Here is a 23217-nt window from a genome sequence, read left to right as displayed (position 1 = left end):
TTGTGAAGTATTTCTAATATCGTCATCACACATGGTGCACGTGAGGTGCGGGCGCTTTCCCTAAAAGGTTCTCACAGAACGATAACAGAGACGCCGTTTTCATTGTGTCGCTGAGCAGTGTGGACCCCTGAAACTATAGTCACAGTCGAACATTTAGTATTTCTCTTCAGTGTGAATAAACCAAGAAGTAATAAAAGCAGACAATACAGTTAGTCATTTAATGGCTATTACCCTGGGCTATTACCCTTCATATTAACAGCCCCACTTGTTTGCTTTCTCCGCAAACTCTACTGCTTGCACTAAATGGCAGCAGTGACAGAGGAGGCGGAATACAAGCTGAATTTTACAGACCAGGATGTGTTTTCTGCAACGTTTTGTATTTTGTTTTATGTGTGAAAATCATCAATTCGAATGAATTCCTTTCATGTATTTCTTGTACTTTTTCAAATGTGTTCATCCTCAGGATCTCCTTGATTCGCAACTGCGAAAAGCTTCCTAGTCAGGACCACTTCATCGTGCAGGAATACCTCGAGAAGCCCTTTCTGATGGAAGGCTTCAAGTTCGACCTGCGCATCTACATCCTGGTCACCTCCTGCGATCCTCTGCGGATCTTCCTGTACAATGACGGCCTGGTCCGGATGGGTACAGAGAAGTACCACTCGCCCAGCGAGGCTAACTTGGTGAGCCAGCCAGACAGACAGACAGACAGACAGACTCTCAGCCAGGCAGCCAACCAGCTGTGCTAAGCAGCTGTCTTATCAAATATTAAGGGGCCCTAGGTTCCCAGGGGTGTGGGTCTGATTAGCCCTGTCACACGTGCCCCAGTCCTTAGTGCGCTGTCAAGCCATCAGATCCCACGGAGATGAATGGTGTCATGGAGCCCTAGCATGTTGTGTTGGGAGTTAGTGGAGGTTACTCCATCTAGTTTCTTTTCTGTGTTTATTTCAGTCAACCTTTCTTCCACTTTACAGTGTTTTGTTGGGAAAGGGTCCTCGTTCGTCATTAATTATTTTATTTTTGTATTTAATTAATTAATTTATTTATTTCCAATGTATTAACTCTTATTGTACCCTCGGCACCATTGAAAATGGGGATCTTAATCCTCAATGTGTCTTCCGAGGCCTAAATCAATCAATCAATCAATCAATCAATCAATTGAGGGATTAAATGGTCATGAATCGTTCCTTTGCTTTTCTTGCAGGACCAACTGTACATGCACCTAACCAACTACTCTGTCAACAAACACAACGAGAACTTTGAGAGAGATGAGACCATAGACAAAGGAAGCAAGAGATCTGTTGGCTGGTTTTCCGAGTTCCTCCAAGCCAACAACTATGACGTGGCAAAATTCTGGAATGACGTATCTGTAAGTTGTGCAGGTCTACACTTTCACATACAGTATGCCTTTATTTATTTATATAGACTAGTGCAGTGCCCGTAGGGGGTAACATCTATGATGACGACTGTTCTATGACTATGACATCATTCACAAAAAAGTGTCCCGATGTATCTGTTGTAATTCGTTTACTTTGTTTTCTCATTATTGCAATATTATAAACCTCAGTCTGCATTTACCCTGGCTGGGAGAGGCTGTCATTCGGAAGATACTGTGTGTGATCGCCTTTGCTCTGTGTTCATTAAACCTGTCAGAGTGTGTGAATAAAAGGCTGGGTGCCAATCAAAATCACAACGCAAGAGTGGAGTACTACACCGCTACAACGGTGACATGGGTTTGCACCGTAGGCTACGGCAAACGGTAAAATACAAATATCTCGCGAACTATGAATTCAAAAATCTTCTAAATCAAGGATGCACAGGTTCATGACATGCGTAAGCTACATTACTTTGAAACTTAATATAAAGAAGCTTATAAATAAACGAATAGATCAAATCAATCACTGTCTTAAGATTACCTGAGCAAAAGTCTGTATCTGTTCACCAAGAAGAATTTGAATGCGGACCTCACCTCCTCTATCCAACGGTATTCTGAACTTTGAGTGAAGGCAGGATAGTAACTACGCGTATATTGTTTGATTGTGACGTCACTACCCATAGTGCCGACGGGACGGGAAACGATAACCCATTGTTTCCTATGGGAAACGGTAAAATACAAATATCTCGCGAACTATAAATTCAAAAATCTTCAAAATCAAGGATGCACAGGTTCATGACATGCGTAAGCTACTTGCGAAATATCATAACTAACGTATCTTCCGTCAGGGAGATACGCCCTAGACAGACTGACACTGACACACACACACACACACCCACACACAGAGATTCCTGGATTTATAGATAGATTTTTGTGTCAACATTTGATGATTTACTCTCTAATCCTAATCCTTCATCAACATGACTCAGAACTAGGGCTTTAAAGTTCACCAGGTTGTGTTGTGCACCTAAAGTGTCTTTTTTTGCGTGTCTTCCTCTCTGATCTTGTCTTGCCTCGTGTCAGTCCCTGTCTTTGTGTCGTTTGTTTGATGTGCATACCATTGCCCCTCCTTTGTGCGGGTGTTTATAGAACATAAGGTTCCTCACATCGTCTCGAGAGAACAACCCATAAAGATAGCACGTAGAACCCTCCTCAGTCCTGGAAAGCCTAGTACTTTTTTTGAAGGCAACGAACACATTGTGTTGTCCAAAGATAAACTTGCTATCCCTTCAGATACAAATTGCATTGTGGATTTTGACTACTTAATCAGAATAACAATACACAATAGTAAATCAGAGTTCTACGAATAATTGGGCTCTGTAAAGCGCCTTAGGACAAGGTTTGGCGCTGTATACATAAAATGTAGTTGAATTGAATGAAACAGGTGTCCTAAGTGAAAAATGTCGGCACTTTGGGCTAGACTGAGTGCACAAGGTCTCCCATGAGTAACCTGTAGGGGTTAGGGGTCAGGGGTCAGTGTGACGCTAGTGACATGATAAGGTGATAGCAGGTATAAGAGGCTAGAGGTGAATTACTCCTCAACACACGGGAGAGCAGGAGAAACCTCTAGCACCAACACAGGCTGTCTACATAGGCTGTCTTCATAGGCACAGTGACGACAGAAACCTCTAGCACCAACACAGGCTGTCTTCACAGGCTGTCTTCACAGGCTGTCTACAAAGGCTGTCTACATAGGCTGTCTTCATAGGCTGTCTTCATGAGCACAGTGACGACAGAAACCTTTACTATCAACATAGGCTGTCTACATGAGTACAGTGATGACAGAAACCTCTAGCACCAACACAGGCTGTCTTCATAGGCTGTCTTCATAGGCTTTCTACATGAGCACAGTGACAACAGAAACCTTTAGCACCAACACAGGCTGTCTTCATAGGCTGTCTTCATAGGCTGTCTTCATAGGCTGTCTTCATGAGCACAGTGACCACAGAAACCTTTAGCACCAACACAGGCTGTCTTCCTAGGCTGTCTTCATAGGCTGTCTACATGAGTACAGTGATGACAGAAACCTCTAGCACCAACACAGGCTGTCTTCATGGGCTGTCTTCACAGGCTGTCTTCATAGGCTGTCTTCATAGGCTGTCTTCATGAGCACAGTGATGACAAACCTCTAGCACCAACACAGGCTGTCTTCATGGGCTGTCTTCACAGGCTGTCTTCATAGGCTGTCTTCATGAGCACAGTGATGACAGAAACCTCTAGTACCAACACAGGCTGACTTTATAGGCTGTCTTCATGAGCACAGTGACAAAAGAAACCTCTAGCACCAACACAGGCTGTCTTCATAGGCTGTCTTCATAGGCTGTCTTCATAGGCTGTCTTCATAGGCTGTCTTCATGAGCACAGTGATGACAGAAACCTCTAGTACCAACACAGGCTGACTTTATAGGCTGTCTTCATGAGCACAGTGATGACAGAAACCTCTAGTACCAACACAGGCTGACTTTATAGGCTGTCTTCATGAGCACAGTGATGACAGAAACCTCTAGTACCAACACAGGCTGACTTTATAGGCTGTCTTCATGAGCACAGTGACAAAAGAAACCTCTAGCACCAACACAGGCTGTCTTCATAGGCTGTCTTCATAGGCTGTCTTCATAGGCTGTCTTCATAGGCTGTCTTCATAGGCACAGTGACGACAGTAAATCTGATCTTCATGGCCTTCATTTGCTGTGTGATCACAGAAGGGAAACATTTCTCTGAGCTTGCTTGTACCATAGAGAGGCATTTGCGAAAATACATTGCCATGCTTGTCAGTCACTTTGACGTACACAGCACAGCGTATAATGAGTATGCGCTGAAGGAGGTGCTTAGCTCATAAACTGTGTGTGTGTGTGTGTGTGTGTGTGTGTGTGTGTGTGTGTGTGTGTGTGTGGGTGTGGGTGTGGGTGTGTGTGTGTGTGTGTGTGGGGGGGGGGGGGGGGGGGGGTGGGTCTCGTTCCCAAGCCTTTGTTTCTAGACCGTGCTTACTTTTGCCAGAATCACATACTGCTACTTTTACATTAGGTAACATTAGGACGGCAAAAGGTAGCATTATCTACCTATACTTCTAAAACATTATCTACAGTTTTCTAGTTGTGCCAAACAAACATGTTATGCTATGTTTGTGCATGTTAAGTTATGTTATGCTAAATATTTGTGTATATAAATACAAATTGGATAAAAGAACATGCCTCTTTCAGTCAGCAGTATTCCTTTCAGTGTATTTCAGGACAGCATTTTTAGGCTGTTCAGTTGAAAACATCAGTTATTGCAGCTCTCCCACAGTCTGAGGTTATCATTTTTACATGAGAGTGCTCATACTGAAGCAATCGTAACTTTGAGTAACTGACATTTGAAGGAACTTTGAAGAACTTTCTTCCTCAATCTTCCTGACCTCTGACCTCTCTCAGAATTCTCTCTCAGAGATCACTTTGGGGCTTCACAGACTTCTCTTTATTCTGCCCTCCTCTTTTACGTCGTCTCTTTCCCCTCCTCTGCCGTAACCCACGTCCCCCTCGCCCACACACACACACACACACACACACACACACACACACACACACACACGTCTCCCTCGCCTCTCCTGCCATTGCCAATCAACATGCTTCTCCAAAGAGCCCCCCTCCCTCCCGCCCACACATGTGTTTCTGTACACACTATGCCACAATGCTTCACTTGTATTTACGTGCTCTTTCACCCCGACACACCAGTCACATTCAGTTGACAAACATACTCTACATTCAGGGCTTTCTTTTCATCCATGGGTTCTGCTCAGTGGAACAGGGCCTGGCGTGCTGCCTGTCTCCGCTACATGATATCTTGCCACATGGAGTATACATAAGGCTCGCTTGGAGAAAGGAGGGAGAAAAAGATTCTGCCTGGCTTGGCTGCTTAGTTCTCTCTTGCGCTGTCCCGTTTTCTGTTGATTTCTCCTTCTCCACACACACACACACACACACACCCCTATGTCTTAGCAGACACCTCTGGGCAGCAGGCAGATGGCAGGGCCCCTTAAATAGAGCTGGCGGGGCCTGATGTGCGCCGCGTGCCACAGGACGCCTCGCACCCGCGCTACTCACCGCTACACACACACACACACACACCAGCGTGCAGCGTGCTCCTCGCCGTGCTCCTCGCCGTGTCCTGCCTTCCTGCCTGTCGGCTGGAGATGCATGCAAACCTGTCCCGCCCCGCGCCTCTCTGGGGGAGTCCACGGCCTGTCTCTGTGCAGATAAGAGAAAGAAAGAGAAGAGGGGGAGAGAGAGAGGGAGAGGGAGAGAGAGAGAGAGAGAGAGAGAGAGAGAGAAAGAGGGAGCAAGAGAGAGCAAGAGAAAGAGAGAGAGAGAGAGAGAGAGAGAGAGAGAGAGAGAGAGAGAGAGAGAGAAAGAGAAGAAGCACAGCCAAGCTTCCAGATCATTTATTCCCCCTCGCACCCCTCCGCCCCTCTGCCCCGCTCCCCTCACCTCCCCTCGGCTCCGCGCCGCTCTGTGTTGCTCTGCTCCTTCTGGGTGACAGATTTAGTCGGCTCCATCCCATTAGGCAGGACACCGTCTAATGTCCCTCTATTATTCAATGCGCACGCTAGCCAGGGTGATGTGCAGTATGTTTGCAGGGCCCACACACACACACACACACACACACACACACAGACAGCGATACATAACAGATGCCTGGCGGTAGAGAGGCGCTATCGGCCGGAGCGATCAGTGCAGAGAGGGATGGAGCCAGTGAATCCCTAATGGGGTGACTGAACGCTGTGCTGATTACATTCTCTTCTTCTTCTTCTTCCATCTCTTTCTTCTATCTTTTTCTTGTTTTTCTTCCTCTTCTATCTTTTTCTTTGTCTTCTTTCTTTTTCACTCTTTCCCTCTCTCATTCTTTTTCATTCTTTTTTTTTTCTCTGTCTCTCTATGTGTGTAAATAAATTCTTCTTCTATCTCTTACCTCTCTTTCTCTCTTTCTCTCTCTCACAGGAGCTGGTAGTGAAGACGCTCATCGTGGCCGAGCCCCACGTCCTGCACGCCTACCGCATGTGCCGCCCCGGACAGCCACCAGGGAGCGACAGCGTCTGCTTCGAGGTGCTCGGCTTCGACATCATCCTCGATCGCAAGCTCAAGCCCTGGCTCTTAGAGGTACGCGCACGAAAAAAACATAAATAAATAAACAAATCCTACTCATTCACATTTATAAAAAAAATAAAAAAATAAAATGAAATCTAAAATGGGGATTGAAATATAGGTCATGTTTTTGGACCCATTTCTTATTTGAGTGTAATGATGATGTCTTTTTTATGTCAGGGGCAGTTTGAGCCATGACATCTGGCAAGTTGTGCTTAAAGCTTTGCCAGCCAAACACGCAAACATCACCATAGCTGGAGCTGGTGGTGCCCGTTTGTAAACGTTGGGCCGGCTGCATTGAACTGAATTATGGGCTTTGAAAGACTGAAATACAAAACAGACTCGGCTAGGGCGTGTAATGTTATTCTTCCTCTGTGAGTAGCTCAAGTTTGTCTATATGTAAGTCTGTGTTAGTCTGTGTGTGTGTGTGTGTGTGTGTGTGTGTGTGTGTGTGTGTGTGTGTGTGTGTGTTATTCTTTCTCAGTGAGTAGCTCAAGTTTGTCTGGCACATTTCAAACGGCCAGTGGTTGGCCCAGAATGGCAGTGTTAATAAACTTAGGAAAAGATGGTATATTATACACACACACACACACACACACACACACACACACACACACACACCCCTGCCACTAGATCCAAAGGCTGATTTTAGTGAAGGCCCTTGCCAGCGGAGAGCTGTGCTCCCTGACTCGTGCAGGAAATGTAGGTCAGGGCTGCAGGTTCGCCGTCCAGCCACCCCAGGAATGCGTTTCTTTCTCCCTCTTTTTCTTTTTTCTCTTTTCCTTCTCTGATTGTCTGGCCCTGAAAGATCCGCACCAGCTTTTCCATCCAGCTCACTGCCTGATGTCAGCCAGTTAAAGCATGACCTAAATCCTTTAGCTAACCCAAAGTGCTGGGCTTTTTCTTTCCCTCTCTCTCTCTCTCTTTCTCTCTTCCCCGTCCCTTCTTCGTCTCTCTTTCTCCTTCTTCACTCTGTCCTCCCTCAAATTGATTATGCTATGTGAATCGCCTGTAGGATCATTTTTTTTTTTTACAACCGCAGAAACCAAAAAAAAAAAAATATATATATATATATATATATATACATATATATATATATATATATATATATATTTTAAATCCTAATTTTTGTTCTAAACTTGAAAATAAGTTGTTTTCTTAGATATGTTGGCTGCGTTTGTCTTGGTTACACATGGATCCTGTTTTTGGTGTCGTCTTTTCTTCCCCGATGCCAGTTGAGCGCTGAAACACACCTAACGTGACGCCCTCGTGCCGACTGAGGCTGCGCTTGCTTCCTTCCTTGGGCTGTTCCGCAGCTTGTGCGTGTGATAGAATGCAAACAGCCGTAGATGCCGTTTTTACACTCCGCCGATAATGATCCCCTCAGTGCTATGAGCAGCCTGCCATAACTCCCATCAATTAACATCCTTTTCAAGTCCCACACAGGAGGGGGAAAAAAAGCTGTTTCTGTTTCACGCTACATTTGCGGAAGCAATCATTTATTTCCAAATTCAAGTGACAAGTCAGGTGGCAGTTCCAAAAGCTCATCTACAGTGTTTGCAACAAAATCAGATTTTTTTTTTCAGATTCATATCTGTCTACATTGCATATAGTTTATTTCTTTGAATTCCAATATTTATTACGTAAAATATTCTAAAAAAATATCTTCTTTTTTTTTTTGGCTTAACTTGAATTTCTGTGAGGCCATGGCTTCATAGAGATGGCATTGCTGGATGTAAAACATTTGACTTTTCTTCCATTCCTAGATGGAAAGTCCTCTCCCCATACAATACACAAGGTAAACTCACTGAGTGTCTGGCTCTGTGTGTGCTAGTCCTCTCCCCATACAATACACAAGGTAAACTCGCTGAGTGTCTGGCTCTGTGTGTGCTAGTCCTCTCCCCATACAATACACAAGGTAAACTCGCTGTGTGGCTGGCTCTCTGTGTGGGTGTATGTGAGTTGTTTACCTGTCTTGTTATAGAGCAGGGCTGCTACCAAACAAACTCGGTAGAAAATTGTGACTTCAGGCAAAAAACAGTCTTGAGGTATAAAAGTGACCTGGTGTTTTATAATAGAAGAACAAAAGACAGGCGGCTGGATGTTTTTCTCTGAGACTGGGAAAGCAACATCTAGTGATTGCACTTGTGAACGGCAGGATGAGGCTGTATGTTTGGTGATGTGGCACAGTCTTGCTGTTGAGTGACCCAGGTGGCTGAAACACACCACACTGAGACACCACAGATAGACGCTCACGCTTACAGATCGCTGTGACAGGCACCGAAATGTAAGAAGCAATATTCTCATGAATAAACTCACAAAGAGTAGCAGTCGAGAAAGAGAGAGAGAGAGAGAGAGAAAGAAAGAATGAGAAAAAAAGAGAGAAAGAAAGAAAGAATGTGAAGAGGTGGTGCACTGATAGGACTCAGTGAATCAGTGGACGACGGCATTGTGTTCACACAGAGAGAAAAAAAGAGGATCTTTTGTGCGATCCTTATCTTAATTCACCGGGCTCTCAACACCAGTTTCGCTCCTATTGACATTCAAAACAAGGCAGCGATACACATTCACACACAAACACACACACACACAAATACACCCCCGCACAGCCACACATACACACACACATAAACATATATAAACACACACACAGACACACACACACACACACACATTGTAACCCTAGAAACCTCACTTTCATTAGGTCCCCCGAACATCATCTGGGTGTCGTCTGCGGCTCATTCACTCCGTGAGTGTGTGTGTGTGTGTGTGTGCGCTCTGATGCGACAGGCTGCTGTTGGAATGCTAATTGCAGCGCTGCTTACGGATTAGAGCGGTTGTTGCTGGGAAGTATAGGAACCAAGGGGGTCAGCTAGAACCTTCCAGAACGCTCCTTCCCATTAGGAAAAGTCTTGTGTAACACACTGATATCTCTGCCCCCCGGGCCCTTTGAGATTCTTTTTTTTTCTTTCTTCCTTCCCCAACTCCTTCCTGGAGCTGGTCACACTGGAGTTGGTAAGCTAGCATGACGAATAATGTAAAAGCGGGCAACAGGCAAATATGCAGGGTGCACAGTGAGAGAGAGAAAGAGTCTACATGCAAACTGCCCCTTTAAATGATGCGCATGTCTGTCCTGCCAGCGCCCATGCTGGGTGCAAATTTATTGTTTTTATGAATTTTGGTGGTTTCTTCCTCCAGAGTGGCTCTGCCTGCTAGACCACTCGCAGAGACCTGGCTCATTAAAGCTGAGTGTACTCCTTGTTTGCACATTTGGACATAAAGAACAGCTGCTTTTTCTAAATGAAAAGAACAAGTGCTTGCGAGCTAAAACAATAATTAGTATCCTGAAGTGACCGGTTCAGTGTTCAGACTCTCTACCTTTTTCTCAGTTTCTCTCACCATCATTTTTTTCCCTCTATTTTTTCCCCTCAGATTTTTTTTGTTTTTTTGCTCTACTCTGGCTTGAAAACAGTCTTGTGCTTCAGGAAGCCATTGCATATGGGTTTAATGGTTTTAAGGGAGAATATTTCACAAACATGCGTAACCAAAAGTTTTGCATATTGGTATGTATGCAGTGGTCTGTTTTAAGGGAGAATATTTCACAAACATGCGTAACCAAAAGTTTTGCATATTGGTATGTATGCAGTGGTCTGTTTTTAAGGGAGAATATTTCACAAACATGTGTAACCAAAAGTTAACTTGTTTGAGAGAAAAAAACGGGCTCTGGATACACAATATTTATTCTCATGAATAGAAGAAAAGCAATAAAAAAGCATTCAAAGCATGGCTGTCATGATGACCTGTGTCCTTTGGAAAGGAAGTGCTTTTGTCACTTGGTATTTATGCAAGTTACACATCAATGTGTGTTTGTGTGTGTGTGTGTTTGGTCACATGTTTGTTTTATTGTGAATGTGTGCATATTAGTGCTGTTGTGTGTTATTGAGTGTGTGTGTGTGTGTGTGTGTGGGTGTGTTGTGATGATGGTTGGATTGGGCCTATCATGGTTGTATGTGTGTTTGGCCATGTTGTGTGATTTAGAGATTAAAGAGGCAGGCGTTGCTGAGGCTCCTGTGTTTCCTGAACAGTTCCAGCGCTTAGGCTACACTCACAACCCTCCTACCCCCCCTCCCCTCCCGTATCCTACCCTACCCTACCCCGACTGCTTCTAGTTCTTTCCGGAAACTAAGCACCATCCAGACCTCCTCTTCCTCCCCCTGAGTGAGCGGACGTAGAGAGCGCCAGGCGGTGTAAACAAACAGACCCCTTTACAGACCGGACTCTTTTATCCCACACTCACATCCCTGTTTGATCTTTTGAGAGACGCGTAAGCATACACACACACACACACACACACACACACACACACACACACACACACACACACACACACACGCATACAAGCATACACACACGCATACACACACACACACACGCATACACACAAACCCTGATGTCATTTGTAGCCTGTGGTTGGAAACTAAAAAATGTTTACCTCTGCATTGAAGCTCAAAGCGGCCCTGGAAGCACAGATTGCAGTAACAGCTTAGGTGTTTGTAAATGTCATAGATTGTTATTGTTACGATATACAGATACAGATATGTAGTGTTCTGATTCATTAATATTGGCCTACAGGTCAATGTCCTATACTGCAGTTCTGAGATTTACACCGGTGCCTCTAGGTGGCACTGTTTATCTTCTAGAGGTCCCTCCAGTTAAGAGGATTTATTCAAAATAATTACAGTGATCTATGGGCTTGTCCGTCTCTATCTGTGTCTTTGCAGAACTATGTTATATTCTTACCACGTCGTTCTCATGCAATAAAGCTCAGAATAGACATTCCCCTGTCTTTTCCATGGGGCAATTAACCATTCTATCTAGCCCATGTGCCATCATTGAGAGCACATGGTAGTACTTCAAACCAGTGTGCGTGTGTTTTGGTTGTGTGTATGTATATGTGTGTGTGTGTGTGTGTGTGAGTGTGTGAGGGTGTGTGTGTGTGTGTGTGAGTGTGTGTGTGTGTGTGTGTGTGTGTGTGTGAGTGTGTGTGTGGGTGTGTGGGTGTGTGTGTGTGTGCGTGTGTGCGTTTGTGCGTGCGTGCGTGCGTGCGTGTTTGTGTGCGAGTGTGTGTGTATATGTGTTTGTGTGTGAGTGTGTGTGTATATGTGTGTGGGTGTGTGAGTTTGTGTGTGTGTGTGTGTGTGTGTGTGTGTGTGTGTGTGTGTGAGTGTGTGAGTGTGTGTGTGGGTGTGAGTGTGTGGGTTTGTGTGTGTGTGTGGGTGTGAGTGTATATGTGTGTGGGTGTGGGTGTGTGAGTTTGTGTGTGTGTGTGTGTGTGAGTGTTTGTGTGAGTGTGTGTGTGTGGGTGTGAGTGTGTGGGTTTGTGTGTGTGTGGGTGTGAGTGTGTGAGTTTGTGTGTGTGTGTGAGTTTGTGAGAGAGCGAGCCTCAGGTGACTTCAGAAGGTTCTTGTAGTAGTAGCAGCGGTCGGTTTGCTCCTCAGCACTGGTGCACCCTGGGAGCAGTATTGTGTTTCTGGGGCTGAATTAGCCAGCAGAAATGTAACAAAGGCCTGGCAAAGTGATTGATAATGATGGGAAACTGGAGACGAGGTTTAGCGGTGCGTGGCGGCACGCTGGGCTCTACCACCACGCTCTACCCAGTTTGTTTTTGCTTTGATTTGTTTTGGAAGCACTTGAGCTACGCCAATGCCCTCGAGCCTCCTGGTCATTTCTGAACGGGAAAAGAACAGCATTTGTTTTTTTTTTACAATGTCAACATTTTTGGTGGAAAAAAACCCCATACAAAACAATACATTATATATGTTTATGTACACACATTTTCTGTACTACAGTTCTTTTAAATATTATTCCACTCCAGCACACACGGAAAAGATGGTGTGCTTTGCCATGCCGTGGTTTTGAACTGGGCTGCGCTCACGTCAGAAGTCCCCACTGCTCTTCCTAGACGCTCTGCTCGTTTGCCTTCACGCTGGAGCTCGAAGCTCAATAATGAAGATCGTTAGACCTCTAGTACATCAAAGTAAATTCAAACCAAATGTGGGATTCATCTGGGGTTGATTGCAGGCGTAAATGGAATCACTGTGGACCGCACTTACGAAACTATCTCTCTGTATTATTTATGAATTAAAACTATCTAGTGAATTAAAACTGTGCGAAAAATTGTGAATAGTGAAGAGTAGGTATAGTGAACAGTAAAAGGAAAGTCCTACTTTCGCTGCAGTAAAGGGGGACTTGACCAATACATCATGAAAAAAAGCCCTTTACCCCTCTGAGTTATCAACATGGAACCACATGTACAAATTATTTTTCTTTGAAAGGGGCAAGAGGTCAAATCAAAAAGCGTTTTCTTTTTACTTGACATTTTTATTGAATGTCTTTAAGCCGTCCCAGAGATGCTTAGCGGGCTCACTGGGGGGGGGTTTAGAGGCTAGGTGGGTTCATTAGCCCCAGCTCAGCGCAGACCAGTCCCACCATCCTGTCACTTCCAGTCCTCACTGTTGACAGATTGACACCACAAATCACAGTGGAACAGAATTAAAGGTGTGAGACAGACACAGAAAGAATATAAAAAAAGCTGAAATGCTCAGAGGATTATGCAGTGAACTAGCATTATCTTTACTCTAGTGCACTCCTTATTTTATTTATTATGTTTCAGAGGTATGGAAATTAAAAATTGGTGATCTATCTCCCCCGTCCCACGTCCCCATGGAAAGATGAGTTGAATTGGAGAGTGGGAGATAAGTGCCCTCTCCATTGACTGAAAGCACTGCTCAAAAGAGGCGGAGGGCGGCAGGGGAGAACAATTCCGGCTGTTAAATGCCTGACACTATAAATCGGAGGGTACTCCTGTGTTGTAGAACATGAAGAGGCTCTCTTTGTTGTGTTTTTTCCCCTGTGTGTGTGTGTGTGTGTTTTTTTGTGTGTGTGTGTGTGTTTGTGAGAGAGTGTGCACTGGGCCAAGCCATCTGCAGGGCAGCTCTCACTGGGTATCACTGCACTTCCCAAAGCCGTGGTCAAAGACTATGGGGGTGGGGTGCGGGGGGGTGCCAGTCTGCTAGGTTACAGCCGGTACAGTAAAACTCATTGATTTAGCCCACAGTTACCATCTTGGGGCGTCTCTCTCACCCCTGCGCCGCTCGCTTGTGATGTAAATATTATCTTACGGCTCACTCCTAAGCCTCCCACACATCAGTAAGCACCTTTGTGATGGGGATTAGCATCCAGCCGGGGTAGGCTAGATTTCACCGGGACAACCCCTTCAGCGGCAGCCAGCGCCGGAGACGCGCCACTCATTTCCAGACGCTCGGCCCCGTCTGGTGTCGGGGGCACGGCATCCAGCTCTCTCCCAAACCTCCGCTGCCTCAGCAGTACGGATGTTTAAGTCTCACTGAAGTAAGGTTGGGAGATGGGATTGGTGCGAGCGCTTCCAGAACACCACGGAAAGCGTGTTTAATTCTTTATGAAAAGCCGTTTGAGTCCAGCGCAAGCGTTCTCCTCGAACACGATAATAGTGTCTTGCTCTTTGGGAAATGTTTGTAACCAGTAAAAGCACTTTCACTCCACTATAGACATAATTCTTTGATTATGTGAATAGACATGAGCCTCCTTTATTTCTATTTTGTAGAAAAACCCTTACTTACCCTTAATCATAGATGAGCATTTTTTTTTGTATCCCTTTTTTTATTTATTTTTAAAATAAAAGATAGTTATCTCGAGGTGTTTTGCTGCGCTAACCCCACCTCCCTTGAAAGGTCAAATGACTGGTTCAGTGGCGTGTCCCACTCCCAGTGGAGAATAGGTGTTATCTCCTGCCGCTCCACTCCGGCTCGGCTATCTGATCCTGTGTTTGGCGGTGGCACCGCGGCACTGCTGCGGTCTAAGCTGTCCAGCAGGAAGACGCTCAGTCAGGGCCGCCCCTCACCCCTTCTGTCCCTTCCTTTGTAGCTCTTAACGGCTCCTAGACCATGACCAGTGATGGGAGACACAATTGATTTTTGGCATGTTACAAATAACACTTGATACCCGCATTCAGGTTGCCTGACAACTCTTGGCCCATTGTTGTGTTTGGGGGTGGCCGTTGCAGGCTTTTCAATGGACCTCTTTCAGATGCCGCGTACTGTATTGCATAGCTCTGTTGCACTCCTAGGAACTGTCTGTTCATCTATGCAGCTCGGCAGAGCCCAGATTCAGCTCAGATGTGGACAAGGTCTTTTTTTTTTTTTTTTTGTCAAGGGCATGGGTATAGGTTGTGTCTCGTTCAAAGCGTAGCCTTTTTAGTCTTTTTCCCAGGGGCTTCTGTCACTGCTGTGACTGCCGTAGACGTGGGTATGTTTCGGCCAACAGGATGATTAGCAAGGTCAAAGGTGACAAAGAAAGGGCCCTATTCATTTAAACAATGATGGGGAAAACTGTCAGTGTTTCTAAGGATTGTATTTGAAATGGTCTTCTAGAGGATGAACACTATTCTCTTGTGCTCCGTTGCAGATCAATCGCGCTCCGAGCTTCAGCACCGATCAGAGGATTGATTATGATGTGAAGAAGGGGGCGCTGCTCAACGCCCTGAAACTGCTCAACATCAGGTAGGCTTCTCCGCCGCATCAGCCAACGCATCAGCCGCCGCAGCCGCAATGCAGCGCAGCATTGCCCTCGGTTGGATTTCTCTGGAATCATCAAACGCAGTCTCCCGAGCCCCATTATAGAGAGAAGGAGAGAAGAATTAAACAAAAAGCACACATTTAACCCTGAGATGTCCAAGGCTTTTCAATGTTTCACGTGCTATTGATTCGCTCGTTCCACAGCAGAAACTTTGAAATCTTTTGAATGTTTCTAGATCTTTCTTTTTATCGTGTGCAGAGATGCAGTGTGGGGGGACATTCGGGTGTCTTGCAATGGGGGATTTTGTTCTGTCACTGTTGAGAAACTGTGTGCTTACCTTTGTGAGCTTTTTGAACTGTAAGCTGACTTGACATGCTGTAGCCTCCATGCATGCAGATCATTCACAATGGCTAGAGAGGCTAAGTTACGCCTCCCTCTGTGTTCGACGCATGCTATTGGCCTTTGGCTGAATCACTAGGGTGCTTTATCACGACTGGACCATTTCCCACCTGTAATAAAGTATGTCCTATCACAGCTAGACATCGGAGGTATGGAGGAGGCATTGCCAACACCAGAGAGTGCCTGTTAGAAAGAAGAGGATACCAAGCCAGTTGTGTGTCTTACATGTGTCTTACAAGAGTCTTACAAGCCAGTTAAATCAAAGCTCCTAGTAGTTGGACAGGAAAGATTCAGTCGATGATGACCACTTACAACAAAAATAGCATTAATTAATGCATGAAGCTTGGATGTGATATTTCATAAGAATATTGAAGATGTTTTGGTTTTATATTTATATTATTTAACAAGGCCTTGTCTTACTTTCAGAAATCTAAGACACCTCTCTTGAGAGTCACTGATCTCTACTGAAAAATATAATGAAAAATATTGCTCACACACCTTGTAGACTCTTTTCTTGCATGAACAGTTTTTTATTCATATGGCATATTTTATGCAACTGTGCTTTTATGCAGATTAGTCTTCTATAACACAGTGATAGGCACTTGCAAATAGACAGATAGACAAAACTACAGTTACTTTTAAAAAGTATTAATTTCTATGCTTCTTAATAATTGTGTGGTCTTGATTAAAATCTCTAAGCCAGGCATGGCATTTTCATAATTTTCATACTTTAACTTTCCATTCTTCCCATGGCTATATAGAAGTAAGGTTTGCAGATGTACCTGTGTCACAGTATTAACCTACCGCACAGGTGTCCCTGAGTCACAGTCTTAACCTGCAGCACAGGTGTACCTGTGTCACAGTATTAACCCACAACAGAGGTGTCCCTGTGTCTTAACCCACCGCATTTCAAATCGCTCCAGTACAACCTGTATGATGGTACTTCTCTAAGTAAGTTCTTTCCTTTGGCAGGAAAAATGTGACTAGTTTCCTCTCAATGAAAGGACAGTTCTTCTACCTCTGCCCAGTCAAGATTCTCTACGGAATAGTGTGGACACCTCTTTTAAGATCAATAGCTCGATGTTTGGCCAGGTCTTTGCACAGTAAGGGTTTTCAGAAGAAAAACTAAAGAATAAAAAAAAGGTGATGTGGACACAGGAGTTCTCCCCAGAAACCCTAGCCATAGCCTGGCCTCCGCTGTCACAGTGCAGTTACAAATTTGAAGGGTCAGTGAGCTTTCTTTGTTTTCTTTACCCCCCCCGCAGACAGAACAAATCCTGTCAAAAACAAAAGAAACCCCTGCATCTCACCTCGCTAGAGGCTTCTGTGCGTTCTATGCTCTCACCGCTGTGTGTGTGTGTGCCTGTGTGTGTGTGTGTGTCTGTGTGTGCGTGTGTGTGTGTGTGTGTGTCTGTGTGTGTGTGTGTGTGTGTTGCGTGATCAGGGCGAGCGATAAGAGGCGTAACCTGGCCCAGCAGAAGGCGGAGGCCCAGCGGCGGCTCTACGGCCACGGCTCCATGAAGAGGCTCTCGGCCGGATCCTCGGAGCGGGAGAGGCAGCGGCACACCCTGGAGCGCCGGAGAGAGGAACTGGTACGCTGCGTTTCACAGATGACCAGCTGTGTGGACCTCCACCACCTTTGATTTATCGATCCCTTTTTAGATGTGCACTATGTACTGTGGAGAAACAAACAAACAAACAAACTAACAAACAAACAATAGATAACTGGAGGCGTGGGTGGGCTGATAGTGTTGGTGAAAGTGATCAATTTAAATTAAAATACATTGCAGCTCTAGAGCTCTAAAGAGAACACAAAAGAGAACAGTTGACACTGACAGTATCGTAGAGTTTTGTGTTTCAGTTTCAGTTTCAGTTTGTTTATTTGTTGAAGAGGGACAGTGTACATTAATAAACATTAAAATGTAAATGCACCCAATTGTAGCCAAAAGGCTAGTTTCCATTGACATTCCCCCTGCCAGAGTGTTAATGGCTAAACAACTTAAAAATGGCATTAACATATATACACATATACTGTTTAAGAACTGTAAGTCATTTGGAAGGGACTTTATGCATCATAGCTGAATGTCTTTAACATCCTTGGAAGACTTTGATTTTGCATATGAAAGCATGGGAAGAACTGTATTATGAATACCCTAAAGTCAAACCATTGCTGCTATGTTTGTCATAAGCCCAACAATCACGTAACGGTGCAGATCCATTCAAGCGATCTGAGCGACGCGATCAAATTCCATCGCTTTGAGTGGGCGTGGTGTAGCGTGTGGAAATAGACTGGACTAGTGATTTTTCAAACCGTCAAAGACGAGAAAAATCGCTCCTCATTTGCATAAGTTTGAGCATGTTCGAATTTTCATCAGTCGCGTCGCTCAGATCGCTGGTCTACGTCACAATGGAGCTGGCTCCCGTTGAAATGCATGGGGTCGCCCAGATCGCGTCGCCCAGATCGCTTGAATGGATCTGCACCGTAAATCAACCAAATCACACATTTGTCCTTTTTATGGAGAGTCATGATTTAAAATCTCACTATCAAAATACATGTTTCAATGCCCCAGCTTAAAGGTGCAATAAGGATCAATAGCTATTCGCTAAAGGTATGCTAGCAGCTAAAACTAACGAAATCTCTTGAAATGTGCTGACTTTGACATTATGACAAACCAGTTACTCAACGACTGTCCTTACACAGTCAAACATCAAGCAAGTGCAACACAAGACTAAGCAAGACGGCAAATAAGCTACTTACTAGATCGGCAGAAGGTAAACAAGTCAGGTCGGCGGGCTGCGGCAGGCGAAACTACAGAACGCAGTTATATGCCTATCGACCCTGCTATGCCAATGGCACCGACGCGATTCTCCATATTAAATGTCATTGTAGCGCCCCAATTTTTTTTAAGCTGTTATTTTAAGGTTAAACTACTTATCCTAACCCTAATCCTGAAGCATAATTGTTGCATAATGCACCTTTAAGAGCATGTTGTGTAGCCTATTATTAAACACTAAATAGTAATCAAGTTATCAAATGCCACCGATGCCATATGTGTGCACCACCACACCAGCCACCCAGATGCAAGCACAGTCAGAGCGCTAATCATGTTCATGTGGACTGGCAGAGACTGGATCATTGCTCCGGCTTAAAAGTGAAAGTCCAGGCGACTACACAAGTGTAGTGAAATGTTATTTTTGCTGGTGAAAACAGAGTTGGACACAGAAATATTGTGCTTTCGTAACTTTATTAGTACGTAAAAAAAAATTTTGTAATGTGTGTAACTGCTACGATGGTGCTGAAATCATACACTTAGGTTAAGGGAAGAAAGTAGAAAGCTGCGCACATTTGTTGACCTAAGCACATCCTGGCTGGTGATGTCAATGCTGTGCCAGAAAAATCACCAGACGGCTGAAATGAGTAAAATAAAAATCTAAAGGACTAAAAACAGAATTCTTCAACCTCGTCCATGAGAGTAATCTTAGCATCCCTTGTCCCGCCCACACAAGACACATAGAGCGCACAACAAAAACAAATTTCTTATGAAAAATACATACACACTTTATGCAGATAATTCACCTTAAACCGCTGAAACCAGGACAGTAGTCCCAAACAGCACCTGCCTGAAGTCTGCATGGTATATGGTGTCAGATGATCCTTTGGAGAGCAGTGTGGGTATCCGATCACCAGATCAATGATATCGATAGACCCCTATTTAACAGACTGCCATAACTTTTAGAGTCTCGACATCTGAATGCCTCGCGCAGGTCACAACGCGGGTATTCTATTATTCATGATCTTAGTTATTGCAATTTTGGCTTCCAGCTTCCAAAGCAGGTGAGATCATTGCACCATAAGGTGCTGGTTTTACTGTTTTATTTGTCTATCTTTCAGCGGGAGTAAAAGTATACAGTAATGCATCCCCTGTAGTGCTCAACTGGGGCTGGTCGGGGTGAAGGGTGGCTGTAATAGGCAGTACACCAACACGTCTCCTGTACAGCTCAAATGGGGCTGGTCGGGGTAAAGGGTGGCTGTAATAGGCAGTACACCAACACGTCTCCTGTACGGTTCAACTGGGGCTGGTCGGGGTGAAGGGTGGCTGTAATAGGCAGTACACCAACACGCCTCCTGTACGGCTCAGCAGGGGCTGGTCAAAGTGAAGGGTGGCTGTAATAGGCAGTACACCAACACGTCCCCTGCCAGTTGCCCTGCTGACAGTTGGCCATTTATGTTTTTTTTTGTGTTAAAATGAAAAGCGGTATTTAATCAGTAAGAATCACAAGCTGTTACCTGTATAAACTAAAGTTAAGCACAGACTTTGTATCTGCGTTGTGATTGCTCAGTTCTCTACTTTTTTGAGCTTCTATAGGAGCCTGCAGTTGGAGAAAAAAAAAAACAACACTGTTGCATTGCTATTCTGATCTGCGTTTCCTTACAGGGTTGTTGAGTGTCCCCTATCCCCTATAGTTGAGAATGAGATTGTCTCTATCATTTAATGATGGTAGTTGTTCAACGACACTTTGGGGAAAGGCACTCAAGAGTGGATGAATCTTGGCACAACGGAGTTCATTTATCCCCCTCTCCCCCCCCCCCCCCCCACCCCCCCCCTTCTTTTCTCTTCCTCGTTTCAGAAAGAGAGACTCGTCCAGGTCCGCAAGCAGATCTCCAGGGAGGAGTATGAAAAGAGGCACCTGGGGAACTACAGGTAAGAGTTGGATGCGTGCCAGCAACCTCATAGTTATCCGCTGACTCTGAGCCGGACCTGGGCCAGACCTGGGCCAGACCTGGGCCAGAGCTGAGCCAGACCTGCCACAGTCATCTCTTATGATGGAGATCCTGTGGGAGAGCCTTTCTGGCTCCTCTCTGTTTAACGGGGTCGTTCGTGGAGCACTTTTCTCTCCTGGGTATAAATAACATAGAGAGAGAGGGAGAGAGAGAGAAAGAGGGAGAGAAAGAGGGAGAGATGGAGAGAGAGGGAGAAAAAGAGGGAGAGAGAGAGGGAGGAAGAGAGAGATGGAGAGAGAGAGTCTTATCCCATGAAGACAATAAGAGTCAAAGTGAATGGACCCCCCTGACTTGTCCCAGATGGAATAGACCTGGGTCTGCCAAATCTGGGGCAACTCTGTTCTAGCTGACTGTCTATGGGAACTGCGACGTGGAAGCTGTCTAGCTGCATATGTGCACAGTGATTGATGTGAAGGCTTAGCTCCATGCTGCCACTTTCATCAGGGCTCTAGTGTTGCATGGCCAGATTTGACTTGCCCACTTGGTGATGAGCTGAGCTGAGCTGTGCTGAGAATAGAGTGCTCAGTTTAGAGAGCGTCATTAGGTAGTGAGCGCTGGTCAAAGTCAGCACAGACAAGATGGGCTGCCCACATTAAACCTGCCCACAATTTGACAAAAAAGTCCCTCACCTTTGCTGTTTGCTGTTTGAATCTGCAACGCTACATTGAGCTCTGGATTGATGTGGAACTATGAATGTAACAAACAGTGTATCGTCTCTAAGTGTACCAACCGCAGGTCTAGCGCCCCTGCTGGCTGGTTGCAGTACAATGTGTAGCTCGGCCCCTCCCCATGTGTTTTAATGAGAAAATAGCCTTTTTTCCACGTCACTTCTCTCGTCTTAAATTGAACAGTTTGTTTTCCCCAAGCTGATATCTGCACATTTTTTTACATAATTATTCTACTATGTCCTAAGAAGGCGTGGATACACTTGGCAATAAAGTGATTGACATACTTCGCGTTATCTTACATTAAGCTTTTTCCTCTCCATTGACGCCATTACATTAAGCGCTTTCCTCTCCATTGACGTTGTTTACAGTCATTGGTTTGGAATGTATCAAATGGATGAAACACTCTCTATACTAATTTACCCTCCGAGACGAGTAGATATTTCTACTGCTGTTCTTTCCTCTGCATTTTGCTCCTGCTTGTGCTGGGGAGGCTCTTTGTTGTGGAGGTGGGTTACTGTCTGTAACCTCCAAACAAGCCTTCTCAGCGTGGTACTAATAAGGAGCCTGATACTCTAAATGCACAGCAGCAGGAGTTGATTTAGCAACGCTCATTAGCGGAGGCTCCTAACTAACTTAGCCCTTCGCTAAATTAAACGGGGTTCAGACGCAGGCACTCTAGTTCAAAGTCAGTCCGCCACATGTGGTCATTACTGCCTCCATCACTCATTATATACGAGCGGGGGTCATCCAGTTTCTAAGACATGTGACCCTGATCAATTTTGAAGTTGCTTTACAATTAACGGTAACAGTCGTGCCGGGCTCTGTGCAAGTCCCTGCACACACAAAAGCTTTTTCCACCACCAGATAGAGGCTTGTGAAGTGGTAGTGAGTTTCTGCTTAACTGACCTCGTATTCATAGAAGAGGAGAAGTAAACATGGGCATGATCGCGTCCAAAGGGTAGTGTATGCCTAAATCAAATAAATGATGTGTTAAATGTCAGTTTCATTGTAGAAAACATGTTGTTTCATCATATACTGACTAGAAACATGTTGTTTCATCATATACTGACTAGAACAAATGAGTCAAGTGCACACCAGTCTTGAAGGGTGGCTTCCAGGCTTCATTACCACAGCACTGGGTTCTATCAAGCTGCTAATTTATTCAGCGAGATAATCGGCTAATCTGCTGGATTGTATTCCACGACGGCTAATCTACCTCAGTGTTTGCCATCAGCCTTTTAGTTGGCCAGTGCAGCAACAGTGGAGCTGCCTGCGTGTCTCGACATCATCGCATGCACTTATTTGGGAGCATTCGATTAATCCAAAAACAAGCCTAACGTCTGATCTGCATGCATCCTCGTGTGATGCTCCATCGCTCTCGGGCTCTGACGTGTGGAATGCCAGAGGCCCAGTCACTACATGAGCCACTACTAAGGCCAGGCACACATCACTCAAGACGAGAATCAAAAGACTATTGCCGACAAGCAGTATACGCATATAAGTCTAGATGGAATATCTACAAACATGGCTCCGATAAGTGCAGCCTTAGTCCATAGTGACCGGTAGAGAGTCTATAGTCTCCTGTTCCATGTTAGGTCTTGTTCAAGGATTGTGAGAGAGACTAGGTTATAACAGAGTTTCCATCAAGTCAATCAGTCTTTTAACACCTTTGGTGTTTCATTCAGGCATGCAAATGTAATTTATTTATTTTTGGCCTAAAGCAGATAATAAAAGGAATTTAGAGATTTACTATGAAGATAGAAAGGGTGGTTTATTCTACTCTATTCTCCTGTGAGTTTAGAATAAATATTCAAAGCCGTTCGTTTAGTCTTTGGCTTCAGACACATGTCTTACATGGAGTTCGAATATCAGCTAGTTTGAAGTGTGAACTAATGCATCGTACAAAATGTTTTAAGTGTACTTTTAAAGTACTGTCGAGATGTGTCTGACGCATAAAAATAACCTAAAGATTTTGCTCATCACCAATCTTCTGTTCTCCTCTTGTCATTCTCTCTTCATCACTCACTCTCCCCTTCTCTGTCTCTCTCTTTCTGTTTCAATCTTGGTCCCTCTTGTCTTACCTCTGTCTGCCATTTCACCCCTCTGTATCACACCATCTCTTTCCCTCACTCTCTTTCTCTCCATCCTTCTTTTTTTCTCGTCCTCCATCTGTCTGTCCATTCTCCCTCCTTCTCTCTCCATCTC

At 44.9% G+C, this 23217-nt stretch overlaps 1 protein-coding gene across 1 annotated transcript in view; it reads left to right on the top strand.

Moving 5' to 3' along the window:
- The window catches only part of ttll7 (tubulin tyrosine ligase-like family, member 7), a 60248-nt gene that overhangs the window by 15241 nt on the left and 21790 nt on the right, over nucleotides 1–23217 (top strand). Inside the window, exons 7-12 of the mRNA XM_080833808.1 lie at nucleotides 464–680; nucleotides 1202–1366; nucleotides 6406–6564; nucleotides 15052–15146; nucleotides 17006–17153; nucleotides 20191–20264. Coding sequence (XP_080689934.1) covers nucleotides 464–680; nucleotides 1202–1366; nucleotides 6406–6564; nucleotides 15052–15146; nucleotides 17006–17153; nucleotides 20191–20264 — 858 coding nt within the window. The remainder of the gene's footprint in view (nucleotides 1–463; nucleotides 681–1201; nucleotides 1367–6405; nucleotides 6565–15051; nucleotides 15147–17005; nucleotides 17154–20190; nucleotides 20265–23217) is intronic.

This window comes from Sprattus sprattus (assembly GCF_963457725.1).
Source record: "Sprattus sprattus genome assembly, chromosome: 3".
Classification (NCBI taxonomy): Eukaryota; Metazoa; Chordata; class Actinopteri; order Clupeiformes; family Clupeidae; genus Sprattus; species Sprattus sprattus.
Note: the sequence above shows the minus strand (reverse complement) of the source record. Positions and strands in the feature narration are given on the sequence as shown.